Source organism: Spinacia oleracea, chromosome 5 (genome assembly GCF_020520425.1).
Source record: "Spinacia oleracea cultivar Varoflay chromosome 5, BTI_SOV_V1, whole genome shotgun sequence".
NCBI classification, from domain to species: domain Eukaryota; kingdom Viridiplantae; phylum Streptophyta; class Magnoliopsida; order Caryophyllales; family Amaranthaceae; genus Spinacia; species Spinacia oleracea.
Window position 1 is genome coordinate 124,214,463 of NC_079491.1, and position 15,509 is coordinate 124,229,971.

Below are 15,509 nucleotides of genomic sequence, written 5' to 3' on the forward strand. Positions count from 1 at the left end.
GGCGCGCGACATCGCTCGCTGTGCGCGCGAGCCATCGCTCGCTGGCGCGAGCCATCGCTCGCTGGCGCGCGACATCGCGCGCTGTGCGCGCGAGTGATGCTGGGCGCAGCGCTCGTGGCACGCGAGCTTGCGCTCGCTGCGCGCGAGGCTGCGCGCTCTTGTGCGAGGCAGCGCACGCTGTGGCGCAGCTCGCTTGCTGCCCACACGCGACTGCCTTGGCTCGCCCTTCGCCCATGCCCATTCGTTCATTGCTCGTGGCACACGACACAAGGCAGGGCTGCTGCCTTGTGCTCGTGCACTACGCCCTTGCTCATTGCATTCGTGCCGCACGGGCGACGAGCTCCCTTGCTCGTCGTCGCATGCCCGCATTATACAACACCCCTTAAGGGTAACACGAAGCGTCCATTGCTTCGTGCGTGCAAGTTATATGAACGAATCGCATAAAAATTTAAAATTTATATTTAAAATTAATGACAAATTAATAAATATTATTAATTTCATAATTTTAGGGCGAAAAAATCGAAAATTTATTATCCAATTGATTTCCGATTGTTATGGATTCAAGTCTAGGTCATAAAAATTTAAAATTTATCGTAAATTTACAATTTTTATGGTGGTTTTTAATCATAGGTTTCTAATTAAATTACAATTAATTATGAAAATCAAATTAATTCTAAATTATTCTAATTTTCAACAAATTAATCATAATTACAAATTAGATTGCATAATTAACAAGACTAGGCATTCAAACTTGTTAAACATATGCAGTAGGTCAATCAAAAATTCAAGATTTATCAACAAGAATCGCAAATATTTAATTTAACATCTTAAATTTACGAAATTTTGCATTCGAAAAACTAAAACCTTCGAAAAGTCATAGTTAGGCTTCGAATTTGAGAATTCTGGGTTCGGCAGAAAAATACTATTTTTGTCAAAATTTTAGAATGCCTTTTACATGCGGAATTGACACAAAAATCACTCAATTCGGATGAGTAACGAAGAAACTGCCGAAAAACTGCGTACGTATAATTAAATAAACGCAATTTGCAATTAATTAACAATTACGAAAATTAATCACCCCTTTTAATTCTTGCAAATTTGTAATATTTAACCATGTTCATGCAATTTAGATTATGAAAATAATAAGGGGCTCGTGATACCACTGTAAGGTTATGATACATATGACATTACATAGATCATGCGGAAACAACCATTAACCCAGGACAACATATTATTTACACATAATCATATAGCATAATTCAGATGCATACTCTTTGTTGCGTGCCCTCCCTAGCTGCGCCCGAACCGAACAAGAACAAGTCTTTAGGACTCCAAGTGTCGTCCCTCCGTAGATAGTCCACAGCACGTCCGGATCCGCCTTAAGATTGACCAACTAGAATCGCCCTTAAGGTACTAGAAAATTTCGGCACTTTATGAGCAAGATGTGTGTTTTAATTTTCTCTCAAAAACTCACTTTTGAATACTTTGAAACTTGTGTATAAATTATGACCCCTAGGCCTTTATTTATAGAGTTTATGGAAAAGGAATCGTAATCCTAGTAGGATACGAATTAATTGAAATTAGAATCCTACATGAATTCTATTTAATTAATTTATCCAATTAGGAATAGAAATTTAATCATACACTGACTCTTGTAGATTCAGGAATCACGCATGAGCACAAACTCACACACACACGGCAGCCACAAGGGCTGCCCATGCGCGTGCGAGCAGCAGCCCACGCAGCGCGGCCCACGCATCCGTGGCCCTTGGCGCGCGCTGGGCCTGCCTTGCGGTAGGCCTGGGCGCTGCCTTGGCTGGGCTTGTGGCGCGCGTGCTTGCTGGGCGATGGCCCGGCTTCGTGCTGGGCCTTCGTCCGGCAGGCCTCGTCCGATGCTAATTCGTACGATACGCTTCCGATTAAATTTCCAGTTCCGGAATTTATTTCCGATACGAACAATATTTAATATTTCCGATTCCGGAATTAATTTCCGTTTCGAACAAATATTTAATATTTCCGTTTCCGGAATTATTTTCCGATTCCGGTAATATTTCCGATTCTGACAATATTTCCGTTTCCGGCAATATTTCCGATTCTGGTAATATTTCCATTTCCAATAATATTTTCCGATACGTACCATGTTTCCGTTTCCGGCAACATCTACGACTTGGATAATATTCATATTTCCGATACGATCCATATTTCCGTTTCCGGCAATATCATCGTTTCCGGAGTATTCATTTCTTGCCTGTGACGATCTTAGCTCCCACTGAAACCAAGATCCGTCGGTTCCGAATATTCATAGATGGAGTATTTAATGCCATTAAATACTTGATCCGTTTACGTACTATTTGTGTGACCCTACGGGTTCAGTCAAGAGTAAGCTGTGGATTAATATCATTAATTCCACTTGAACTGAAGCGGCCTCTAGCTAGGCATTCAGCTCACTTGATCTCACTGAATTATTAACTTGTTAATTAATACTGAACCGCATTTATTAGACTTAACATAGAATGCATACTTGGACCAAGGGCATTATTTCCTTCACAAGCCTCGACCAGGCCCAGCGCAAGCCAGGCCCAACCAAGGCCTTGGACGCGCGCGCGGACATCAGCATGGGCCGAGCGCTGTGCGCTTAGCGTGGTCCGCAAGGTCTGCGCGGGTGTACGGTGCTTCGTGCAATGCTCGTGTGCGAATCCTAAAGCTATCGGGATTCGATAAAAGATTAAATCCTAAACCTATTAGATAAAGTTTATTTAATAAGAGTCTTAGCAGGATTTTAATTAAATTAATTCATATCCTAATAGGATTCCAGTTCCTTTTCCATACCTCAATAAATAGGTGCCTAGGGTCATAATTTATAGATACAATTGAAGTATTCTAAAGGTAAGATTTTGAAGAAAAATCAGCCACTCTCTTGCCCCTAACCAGCCGAAAATCTATACTACCTTAAGGGCGATTCTAGTTGGTAAAGCTTAAGGCGGATCCGGGCGTGCTGTGGACTATCTACGGAGGGACGACACTTGGAGTCCTAAAGACTTGTTCTTGTTCGGTTCGGGCGCAGCTAGGGAGGGCACGCAACAAAGTGTATGCACCTAAACTATGTTAAATGATTATGTGTAAATAATAAAATGCTTTTCTGGCTTTGTGGTTTTTCCGCATGATTTATGTTTTGTCATATGTATCATAACCTACATACCCTCATGCACTAATTGTAATTCCAATATTGTTCTAAAAAAGTCAGAATTTTTCCTTTGAAAATTGTACATTTTGACTTTTATTCAACCCATGTGCTTGGTTTTTGTCTTTTTGAGGCCCATTTATTATGTACACACCATTAATCTCTAATTTCTCTCTCCATAAAAGCCACCTAACATGTACTTTATCTTGAAAGTACAAATAATTATTGTTTTATTATCAATGGTATCCTTTACCTTAATAATCGTGATTTTGGTCAAACGAGCACTATATTATGGGACGGAGGGAGTAATTATTAGTTATTAATTATTATTTATTAATTAATAATAATTATTTATTATAATAACAATAATAGGAAAAGTTCAGACCAAACCAGACCAGCATGAATCAGATCAGAGCAGACCAGATCAGACCAGACCAGAACATACCAGACCAACATGAATCAGACCAGACCAGACCAGACCAGACCAGACCAGACGAAGAGAAAAGAGCCTTACTACACTAAAATAATGTACTAGTAGTTTTCTTGAATTTGAAGAAAAAAGATGAATAATTTAAACAAATGGGTAATCTTATTTTTGCATATTTCACCTTAAAATTTGTAAACCCTAAAGTAAAAAATGAGGAAATGGAAAAGTGTACTACTCCGTATAAAAGTAAAATAGTTGAAATGGCAGATTTTTGATTGATTTAATTTTGGATGGGAAAAGGAAAAGACGGAAGGAAACAGAAAGAAATGAATAAACCGAAAAAAAGCGGTCGACATGGAGGTAGATTAAATTAAAAATTAAAAATTAAAAATTAAAAATTAAAAATGATAATAATAAAGTAAAGTACGGAGTAAATAATGGGTTGAAGTTTATTCGAGTTGAGTTCGTACTACTACTCGTATGTGTTTTGGTCAGCCAGCTGCGAGGACCACCTTCATCTTTTTCTCTCTCCTCTTTCTCTTTCTCTTTCTCTTTCTCTCTCACACATACTTTCGTCTTCTTCATCTTCCCCCTTTTGCCTAATCTTCTTCTTCACCTTTTTCAGTCTTCAGATCTCTCTCCTCTGTTTTTAGGTTTCCAAAGATCCGGCGTCATCATCTTCTTCCATTTATTCTTATTTTATTCTTATTTAATTTGATTGCCGGTGTCGCCGACTTCTGATTTCAAGCCACCAAATGTGGAGATCTCGTGTATAATCAGTAATTTCTTCGATTTTCCTTCAGATTTCTCTTCTTAATTTTTAGGGATTTCATTTGTACTAATTAATTACTTCATTTTGATTTTTTGTTCTGGCAGCTGCTCCTGATTTGTTGATATTGGATGATTTGCAGCTGAAAGGTCAGCTTTCTCTAACTTTTTTTTTAATAATAAAAAAAACTTAAGTATACTATTTCAATAATAATTATTTGCAATTTTTCTGTTTTTATGTGAATAAATCCTATAATTTAGCCTTTATAATTGGATATTAGTCTTTGCGTGACTCTATTATTAGAAATTTCATGAATTAATTATTTTTTCTTAAAAAAAAACATAAAATGAATGAATTTGGGTAAAAAGAGAGAAAAAGAGGACAGATTTTGAGTGTTTTTGATGGGTGTTTAAAACCCTTTCCCTTGACTATATTGAGGGTGATTTCTTCTAAATTAAGATGTTGTGAATTTTCAGTGTATTCCTGAGAAGTTGGAGTAGTAACTGGTACACAGGGAAAAAAATTCTAGAATTAAGTAGAGGGTAGCAGGAAATGGAAGAGGTGGGAACACAAGTGGCTTCCCCTTTATTTATACACCAGAACATAGGCGGTAGGTTTTGTGAGGGGGCATTGATTGGTGCCAAACGTGGTCTTTGTTATAACTCTGGTACTAATCATCACCAACAACAGCAGCATTCTCAAAACCATCGTTCCGGACATGGATGGAATCCCAAGGATTGGGAATGGGATAGTTCCCACTTTGTAGCTAGAAATAAACCAATTGAAGCTAGTCAGCGAGTTAATCCTATTTTGAGCAGCTCGTTTACTTCAAAGAGCAGCAGCCGTGTTGATGACCAACAAGAACAAGATGGCGGTGGTAGTCTTCGTTTACAGCTAGGTGGGGTAGGAGACAGTAATGTAACAGGAACTAGTATCAACAAAGTCCAAAGCTCAAACTCAACTGATGATCCAGCTTCCTCTTCAAGGCCTAACAAGAAGGTGCGGTCTGGATCTCCAGGCACTGGTGGGAACCATCCCATGTGTCAGGTGGATAATTGTACTGAAGATCTATCCAAATCCAAGGATTATCACAGACGTCACAAGGTTTGCGAGTTCCACAGCAAATCCACCAAAGCACTAGTAGGCAAGCAGATGCAGAGGTTCTGCCAGCAGTGTAGCAGGTTTGCTCTTTTTTTCTTTTTTCTTTACTGCTTCTCTCTCTATTCATCATACTACTTTCAATTCTTCACAAAAATTAGGAACTTTGTTGTTGTGATTCCTTATCTTGGTTTTTGTATCTAGGTTCCATCCACTTGCAGAATTTGACGAAGGTAAAAGAAGTTGTCGAAGAAGACTAGCTGGACATAATAAAAGGAGAAGGAAAACTCAGGCGGAGGACACCCCATCACCGCCCATACAACCTACTAAGACTGCCTATGGAAATTTGGATATTGTCAACTTGTTGACAGTTTTAGCACGTGGGCAAGGTAAAACTTGTTCAAGTCCTTAATAAAATGCATATTTCTTCCTTTTGCTTGTAACAGAAAATTAATTTTCAGGCTTCTTTGTGTAGGTAATGCTGAACAGAATGTTTCAACTTGCCCATCATTACCTGACAAAAATCAGCTTATTCAAATACTGAGTAAGATGAATACGTTACCTATGCCCATGGACATTGCAACAAATCCTCTTGTTACACCAGGATCAACCAAGAATGGTTTTGAACAAGGCGCTTTGATGGAGGTTAATGCAGCATCTAGATCAACTACCGATCTTCTTGCTGTCCTTTCATCTACTTTGGCAGCATCAAGTCCCAATTCTGTGCCGTTCATTTCTCAGAGGAGTAATCCTGGCAGTTGCATGGTTAAAAATAAGTCCACTACTGGGGACAAAGATACTGGCTCAGATGCATGTAAGAAGACAGCTATAGAGTTGCAGTCATTAGGTGGAGAAAGAAGCAGTTCAAGTTATCAATCTCCAACCGAGGATTCAGACAGCCAAGTTCAGGACACTAGAATGAACCTACCATTGCAGCTGTTTAGTTCATCACCCGGGGATGATAGTTCACCTAACCTGGTTTCCTCAAGGAGGTATTTCTCTTCTGACAGCAGCAATCCTACTGAAGAGAGGTCCCATTCATCAACTGCTCCTGTTACTAGAAAATTGTTTCCATTGGAAACTACCTCAGGAAGTGCTAAGCCTGCCAGAATGTCATTTGGCGAGGAGGCCAATGTAAATATTGAAGCGACCTCTGGTTCTAGGATGACTCTGGATCTCTTTACTATGGGAAATAGGGCTGTCAGTAATTCTTTGCAGAGCTTGCCCCACCAAGCAGGGTATACTTCTTCGTCTGGTTCTGATCACTCTCCACCGAGTTTCAACTCGGATCCTCAGGTAGTGATAGATCAAAACTTTTTTTTTAAAGAGCTTTTTGTTTTCTTGGTTCTTGTTTCATGACTCTGTATCTATTGTTGGCTCATAAAATGATCAGAAGGACCGCACAGGGCGAATCATTTTCAAACTGTTTGATAAGGATCCCAGTCAACTACCTGGAGCATTGCGTACACAGGTGGGAAATGAGATTTCACATGCATCATACCATTGTTTGCATTGTCATTCTGATTTGTCAAGTGTTCCTAACAATGTCGTTTGATGTCACAAATTGCAGATCTACAATTGGCTTTCTAACAGCCCAACAGAGATGGAGAGTTACATCAGACCTGGTTGTGTGGTTCTTTCAATTTATGTATCAATGTCATCTGCTGCCTGGGAACAAGTAAGCCCATTATCATATTATTAATTTATTACACAACAATTTCAACTTTTCAAGAAGAAATAAACTGACCAATAACAAGAATTTTCTGGTTTCAGTTAGAAGAGAGCTTTCTTCAACGAGTTGAGGCGTTGGTTCAGGATCCCGATTTTGAGTTCTGGAGAAGTGGGAGGTTTTCAGCGAACATTGGCAGGCAGTTAGCAGTTCACAAGGATGGTGAGTCTTTTCTTTTTAATTTGAAAAAAGATCCCTATGTAGGCGACCCAGTGCTGCATAGGTTTCTGTTTATCTTTATCGTATTCAGATCCATTTCCTCCCTCGTTAGCTCTTTTGGACTCAGTGGTGGACCATTTTCTCCTTTCTTTTTCAGGAAGGATTCGCATTTGTAAACCTTGGAGCACAGTGAGTTCTCCAGAGTTGTTTTTAGTTTCTCCCTTGGCCGTTGTGAGTGGACAAAGCACATCTCTTGTGCTTGGAGGCAGGAACCTGACTTCTCCGGGTACCAAGTAAGTGCAGTGGAGTTGTTACTACCTCCATCCCGCAGTGTTTTCCCTCTTTTGAATTTTGTCTGTGGCAAACATTGTGATTGGAAGGAGTTCTTCAAGCTCCTGTTTTTTTTTTTGCTATTTCTGAAAATTATGTGAAAATTGTAGGATACATTGCACATATATGGGTGGCTACTCATCAAAAGCAGTTTTAAGATCATCCGATGAAGGATTCACATGTGACGAGGTTGAATTGAGTGATTTTAAAGTGCATGCTGCGGCTTCTTCTGTACTAGGTCGTTGTTTTATTGAGGTATTATCCATTTGATGCTTTGTTGCCATTCTTTACACTTTATAAACGACCTGAAACTGAATCCAGCTGATTTTGTCTGAATCAACTCGACAGGTAGAGAATGGTGTGAGAGGCAATTGCTTTCCTGTAATAATAGCAGATGCCAAAATTTGTCAGGAGCTGAGGCTCCTTGAACGCGAGTTTTATGAAGCAAAAGTCGGTGATGTTGTTATGGAAGACCAGGTCCAATACGTTGCAAGTCCCCATTCTCATGAAGAAGCCCTGCACTTCTTAAACGAACTTGGATGGCTTTTCCAGAGACAATTATCATCTGATATTGCTGTTCATGATTTTATGCTTCATCGCTTGCAGTATCTCCTGACATTTTCAACTGAAAGAGATTACTGTGCTTTGGTTAAGACACTTCTGGATATATTTGTTGAAGCGGAGTCTAGAATGGATGGGTTATCCGCAGAATGTGTGGAAGCACTTGCTAAGATGCACCTCTTGCACAGAGCAGTTAAAAGGAGCTCTAAGAAGATGGTGGACATGCTCATACATTATTCTGCACCCTGTGGCAGTGGTGCTTCAAAGAAGTACATCTTCCCCCCAAATCTCAGGGGACCAGGGGGTATCACACCTCTTCATTTGGCTGCTTGTACATCAGGCTCATACGATATTATTGATGTTCTGACTGATGACCCAATGCAGGTAATTTGCTCCAACTACTGCTTCTCTATGATTATTACTTCAGCATCTTGTTTTAAAATGACAGGTTCACACGTTGTAGTTCTTAAAGATAACACCTTGGAATCTAATCTGGATTTGTGGATTTGTCTTCTTTAATCACTCCTACGTACTCGCTGGATACGTTATGGCTTACATTTCGAACTATGAGATGTATTGTGATGTTTTAGCAGAATTTGAGTTGCATCTTTCTAACTGGGTTTATTCTGTGGTACTTGGTGTAGATTGGACTGCATTGCTGGAAGTCCCTTGTGGATGATAGTGGACAATCTCCATATTCTTATGCTTTGATGAGAAATAACAATGCAGTGAACAACATAGTGGCTAGAAAGCTGAGTGACAGAATAAACAGGCAAGTCTCAGTAACCATTGGGAATGAGATTGTTGAATCCTTTTCGGGGACTGCAGAAATGAAGCAAAGGGCAAGCCTGAAGCTAAATACAAAACAAAACTCTTGTTCCAAGTGTGCAATGATGAGTTACGGTAGAATGCAGGGTTCCCACGGTTTTCTTCATCGTCCCTTCATTCATTCAATGCTGACCATTGCGGCAGTATGTGTTTGTGTCTGCTTGTTTTTCAAAAGTATGCATGTAAATTCAGTTACTCCTTTCATGTGGGACAATGTGGATTTTGGGGCTATATAGTGTCTCCAAGTGTTGTGATATTATGAAGGAAGGAGTTGTGAATGAGATGCGACCCTCTACCTAATGGCACAAAGGGGTGGCTGTGTTGTCCAACAAAGGCTGGTATTCACTATTCAAGCAGTGAAATGCTTCTTAATTGCAGCAGGAAATTTGAGTGGAAAAGAAGAGTGGGGTGCTAATTACAAAGCGAATGTGGCCATGCGTTTATGCCTGTGAAATTTTCATGTCTCACCACCCCCTTGCACCCTTTGGAATAAAGAATGAGAGGATAACTGATGCTGCTTCAAACTTTGTTACCTTCAAGTTCCTTTGTCCATTTAAGATTGTGCTTAGCCTGTTCTCCTGATGCTGATGAAACACTTTGAGTTTTGCCAGTCGTTCACAAAAGTAAGCAAGTCTTTACGGGAAAGCACGACGTTCATGGAAAATGAATGAGAAGATAGGAGTGTTCTATATGCTGCTAAGTCATAGATTTGGGGGAACTGACGTTGATGGAAAAGCAATCAAGAAAAGAAAGTGAGTGCTTGTTTATTGCTATGTATTATTACTGATTCATTTGCTTATTTCTTTTTGAAATAGCAAGAGAGTAGAATTGTCTATAGATGAAAGTAACTGTAAAGCTGATGTGTAGGATTACTAGATAATTTTTTGTTGTATACCTGTCAAAGTAATAATATATATATTATTATGTATACATTATTTTATTGGTCTGTATCATGTGAAAAAACCAAGTTAACCATCAAACTGATTAATGTTTTTTCATTTAAAATGTTTTGATATTATATGGAAGTTCCTTCATAAATTATATAGATGCATCTGGCAGGAATTCTAAAGGTTCCTAGCTAGTTGTTTACACTTTACACAGCCCAAATTGATCGGTTTCTGATACTTTGCGCCAAACTGGCAACTGCCAAGCAGTGTTATAAACTTCAAAAGCGGGCATTGTCGGAGTATCTTATTCTCTCAACTCTAAAAATCTATAACAGCATTAAATTGTCCTAGTGGTGTTTTGCACTATCAACACATCTGGCTGTGCAAAATAAAATAAACAGAAACATCCTTGACAAGAATCATAATGGATCAGCCATTTTTGCAGGTTAGCACAAAAACCAGTTGTTGTCATCAACTTAATAAATAAAACTTATGAAGAGTAACAAATCCATCACTAGCAACCCCAAGTGAAATGCATATACAGGTTATACACCAGTAGCTTCTTGTACAACGTATATATATTCATATTCGAGTATTTGACACAACCCCTAATTACTGGAAATAACTTGTTTTACACAATGGCACACAGAAACAGACATACTTGCATCTTGGTAGTAAATGTATTTATAACAGTAGCTAATTACCCGTGTTTCCTGGTATCCTTCTAGTACTGTTACATCTTCCCTTGAGAAGGTTCTGAGAGAGTGCTTCTCCTAAACCTTCTCCAATGCCTTCAATGAGTCCTCCCATGAGTCCAACAACAACATGGGATGCAATTTTAGCTGCTGCACCAAGCATGTTCTTGTTTGGCTTGTCATTCTCAAGGCCTTTGATGCCGTTGGCATGGAGGCCATTCACCATGCTCTTTGCACACACGGCATGCAGACAGTAGTCACACACAGACACTGTGCATTGGTATACTTTTCCTGTTCTTCTTTTCTTGCATTCGCTGCACAGCATTTCGCCTGAATTTGCAGTGGCTGGTAAGATGACAAGGGAATGAGGGTGGGTTGGGAATTTCATCTTGGCTGACAGCATAGCACAGCAAGGGTGTAACTGAAAGCTACAAGCACTGCAGTGGAACATGTATCCCTTTGCTGACTTTCCACACACATCACACTTTGATCTCAACAGTCCTGCTTTACCTGCTAATATCCAATCCCATGAATATATATGTTTAATTAATTATCATAGTTAATAATCAGTTTTAATATAAAAGAATCTAGCTAGTATTATATATAATAAATACCAGGTCTAGAAGTGAAAATGAGCTGATGCTGGGAGTGGAGAGGATGAGCTTTGAGAACAGGAGGGGCTAAAGCACAGAAGTCATGAAGTTCAAAGTTGCATTGTTGACAGGTAAAACGCGAACCAGCACCATACTCCTTACAGCCCATGCAAGTAAAAGGGTTTGGAAGATTGACCTGCACCATCCTATGGTGTGGGTGGTTTGAACTTGTAATTTGGAAATCAGCATCTGCTTCAGGGGACACCGGGAATTCAATTATAGCCTTCTTCTGTAACTGTACCTGCAGGTCATGGTGCTGATCATATTCATGATTACCTCGACTATGACTTCGTTGTACAAAGTTAGTTAACTGAGAGTGAGGCAATAATGTAAATGGTAATGGTGGTGGTGCGGCTGCTACTTCCATCGTTGGCTTTGGAGCAGCAGCAGATCTCTTAAGTATAAGGCCGCTAGCGCCTGTTGTTGATGAATTCCCCAATGAATATGATGATCTTTTACACATCATTATATTGTTGAGTTCACAATATAATTATAGCCTAGGATTAGGATTATGCTGTTTTTACTATGTCTATATATGGAGTATTATGATTTCTGCTCACTTCTCACTTCTCACTAAGTGCTGGTGGAAATGACAAAACCATTTCAGGATTATTTATAATGCTAGAGTACCAAAAGTTGTTCTAAAGGTTAGTTACAATATTACGTTAGAGATAACAGACACATTCATGCATCAACATGCTGCCATTTTGTTTTATGGTCTTGATTCCCAAATTAGTTTTTTTTTTTTGTTTTGTTAATTTCTTTTTGGGAAAAAAACAGAGACAGATACCTAAGTATGAGTAAAAGAATATGTGTATCATTAACATTCAAATTCACAATGATAGGCGTAACTCTTTTAACTCTTGTAACGGGTTGTTCTTATCTCTAGCTTATTCGAAATTACGAGGTTAAAATATTTTTAAAAGCTAATGGTTTGTGTAATTTAATCCCATATTATTTTTGGTGGTACATTAAATAGGACAAACGTGATGCCACTATATATTCGAGGCGGTGCATATTTTTGGTGCGCCTAGAAAGATTATGATAGTTTATTTTTTTACAACTATTTCAACAAATTACATAACGAAATTGTTCACCCTTACCCTCCTCGCTAGAAGGTGAGAGGAGGATTGTGATAGTACTATTTTACTCGGTACTTTAGAAGTAAGAAAATGCCTAAATTTTGCTTGTCCTTGGGATCGACTTATCCGGCCATGCAATGCCCTTTTCCCTTTGACACCTCATGTTGGAATCCGACCAAGAAATATTGGATGAGATTTTAGCTTGTGAACGTTATGTGTTCAATCCCTAGCTACCAGTTATATGTAGTTTTCGCGGATAAATATTCTCTATTCTTTTCCTCCTTATTCCCAATAGTATAGCATAAGTTATGATAAGTTCTAATTAGTTCCGCCATTTTAGTTCACTGTAAGAAATTGTATCATTAACGACGGGTAATCCCGACGTTGAAGGCCAATAATCGTTGATTAATGACGAGATTTTCTGTCACAACCCGTCATAAAAGGGGGCTGTCGTTAATGGAAAATCTCGTCGTTAACCCATCGTAAAAGACATTTGCGACAGTTGTTCCCGTCATTGTTTAGTTATTATCCCCGTCGCAAAAGACTTTTGCGACAGAATTTTTGACCAGACGTATTAAGTTGTCATTAAAAATATAAATTCTTGTAGTGGTTGTATCAACTTGTTCTAATTAGTTCCACCGTTTTGGTTTAATAGAATCGTTCTTTTTACTTACAAATTAATATTGTTGACAGTAGACAAACACAATCATTGAGAAGACTAAGAGAGTAAGAGGAGAAGAAAATGAGACAACCTTGCCAAAATGTCAAGACACTTCTTAAAAGTTTAATCTTTACAGGGTTACAAATCCAATCCAATTAGCCAAAAAGCTGATTATTCTTATTCGATTCAAACTTTCAAAGTGATACTTTTTAGAAAAAAATGTTGCCTTTTCTTTCCTTTCTAGTTTGTTAACATCATTTGCTGGAATTATTAGCCCAAAATTAAGCTTATTAATCGGTCTTAATCATGTGTTAATCAGTAGTTGAAGCATTTTACTCACAGATAATCTCAAAGATTAGTCCTCCTAATTACAAGAATGGTGCTGACTGCTGAGTGGGGGAGCCCATTAAATCCCAATCAATATGACTTTAATTTGATTCTCCTAATTATAATTAATATTAGCCTTATTTAACAAGTGATTCCTTCAAACTTCTTGTGCGGGATACTTGATGTGCCTATTTCATATAGAGTTTTACCCCATCTCTCGTTGATTATTGGTATTAATTGCGTTATTCAAAGCCATTTTAGGTACGAATGTGCTCCTTGTAGTGTGTTTGTAGTTTCAAGTTTATCATTGTAGGAATTAACATATTTGAATGTATTTCCTACTCATTTGAACCACTACAAGAAATGATGTACTTTTGAGAGCATGAACATTGAGTTGGAAGAGTTTTGAAACAAAACGAATAATGAAAGACGTAGAAAAATGACTCGCGTCCACTATTTTAATCATAACTCAAGTTCCGTAAATTCAAATGCAGTGATTACAATTGGGTTGGATTTTAGACTTCAAGAGTTTTCCAACAAGTGGTCACTCGTCTAATTTGGACGAATAATGAAGGATATATGACGTTTTGAAGATAGAGAATCTTGCAGTTTTGCACGTTTTTGAAGGAAATAATGCCCTTGGCCCAAGTTTGTATTTAATGCATTTAATGTTAAGTCTAATAAATGCGGTTCAGTATTAATTAAACAAGTTAATTATTCAGTGAGATCAAGACATCAAGTGATCTGAATGCCTAGCTAGAGGCCGCTTTAATATTAATGTCACAACTTACTCTTGACTGAACCCGTAAGGTCATACAAATAGTACGTGAACGGATCAAGTATTTAGGTGAATATAATATTCAGTAAATACTCTAATTATGGATATTCGGAAATGATGCATGTTGATTCCAGTGGGAGCTAAAACCATCAAAAGGCAAAGAAATAATATTTTCCGGAAATGAAGATATTGCCGGAAATAGAAATATGGTTCGTGGTGGAAATATAAATACTACCGAAGTCGAAAATATAACCAGAAACAGAAATATAGTTCGTTTTGGAAAATATTAACGGAAATAGAAACATTGCCGAAACGGAAATATTATCGGAATCAGAGATATTATCGGAAACGTAAATATTGTTCGAATCGGAAATAAATTACAAAATCGAAAAACAAATCGAAAAACAAATCGGAAGCATGACGAGCGACTGGCCAGCAAGCGAGCCGACCCATCGCTCAACGAACCAACCCACGAAGCGCAGCGCCATCGCCCATCACAAGGCCCAGCGCCAGCGCACAAGGCATAACCTAGCGTGCACAGCGGCAACGAGCTAGGGGTGGGCGACAAGCAAGGCTTGGGCGACAAGGTTACTTGCACGACAAGTAACTTGGGCCACAAGCTATCCAGTTTTCCTAATCCTACATACTTAAGAGTTTTATGATTATCCTAATACTTAAGAGTTTGGGATTATCCTAAAATCTAAGAGTTTGTGATTAACCTAAATCCTAATCCTAAGGATTTTGGTTTTCCTAATTCTAGTAGGATACGACCATCTATTCCCCTATAAATATATGATCCATAACATACAACTTGAATTTAATAGAATCTAGTTGGTAGAACCTAAGGAAGATCCAAACGCGTTGTGGACTATCTACGGAGGGGCGACATTTGGAGCTCTATACTTGTTCTTGTTCGGCTCGGGAGCAGCTAGGGAAGACACACATCACATTGTATGTATTCAGAATATGCTAATTGATTATGTGCAATTAATTTGGATTTTGGCAATTTTATTGTTTTTTCGCATGCAATTAATTAGATTGTATATAACATAACTATTTTTGCCCAGTTGCCTCGAGCCCGATCAGGAAGATGATGGCCTGACCGGGCGACGACAACCTTTTCCATGTTTTCTTAGTTTAATGACTCGTTTTTCATAATTTCTAACAAGACTATAAATACTAAGTCCTAAGGACTTAGAAAATACTCTTAGATTTCCAACACTTTTATTTACTTAGTTTAATGTTTTCTCTCAAACCCTTGTTAATTAATTTTGCAATTTCAATTCAAGCTTCAATTTTTCAAGTTCATCCTCCGTTCTTCAATCCGCTTTTGCTTTATTTTCT

General features: G+C 38.5%; 2 protein-coding genes across 4 annotated transcripts; one reads left to right on the forward strand and one right to left on the reverse strand.

Moving 5' to 3' along the window:
- The first annotated feature begins 4,081 nt into the window (after window positions 1-4,081).
- LOC110776341 (squamosa promoter-binding-like protein 14) lies at window positions 4,082-10,012 on the forward strand. 2 transcript variants are annotated; one of them, XM_021980895.2, is made up of 12 exons: window positions 4,082-4,387; window positions 4,485-4,526; window positions 4,854-5,558; window positions 5,680-5,864; window positions 5,951-6,771; window positions 6,869-6,946; window positions 7,046-7,153; window positions 7,249-7,366; window positions 7,521-7,656; window positions 7,804-7,948; window positions 8,042-8,638; window positions 8,899-10,012. In XM_021980895.2, the coding sequence occupies exons 3-12, from the start codon at window positions 4,930-4,932 to the stop codon at window positions 9,316-9,318; spliced, it is 3,237 nt and encodes a 1,078-aa protein (XP_021836587.2). In that variant the 5' UTR covers window positions 4,082-4,387; window positions 4,485-4,526; window positions 4,854-4,929; the 3' UTR covers window positions 9,319-10,012. The 2 variants fall into 2 exon arrangements, with proteins under 2 accessions (XP_021836587.2, XP_021836588.2); XM_021980896.2 differs by having other exon boundaries at window positions 4,082-4,378.
- Window positions 10,013-10,378: 366 nt separating this feature from the next.
- LOC110776342 (protein VACUOLELESS GAMETOPHYTES) lies at window positions 10,379-12,158 on the reverse strand. 2 transcript variants are annotated; one of them, XM_021980897.2, is made up of 2 exons: window positions 11,279-12,158; window positions 10,379-11,177 (listed from the first exon to the last, which is right to left on the reverse strand). In XM_021980897.2, the coding sequence occupies exons 1-2, from the start codon at window positions 11,781-11,783 to the stop codon at window positions 10,666-10,668; spliced, it is 1,017 nt and encodes a 338-aa protein (XP_021836589.2). In that variant the 5' UTR covers window positions 11,784-12,158; the 3' UTR covers window positions 10,379-10,665. The 2 variants fall into 2 exon arrangements, with proteins under 2 accessions (XP_021836589.2, XP_021836590.2); XM_021980898.2 differs by having other exon boundaries at window positions 10,380-11,174; window positions 11,279-12,149.
- Between the last annotated feature and the right edge of the window lie 3,351 nt (window positions 12,159-15,509).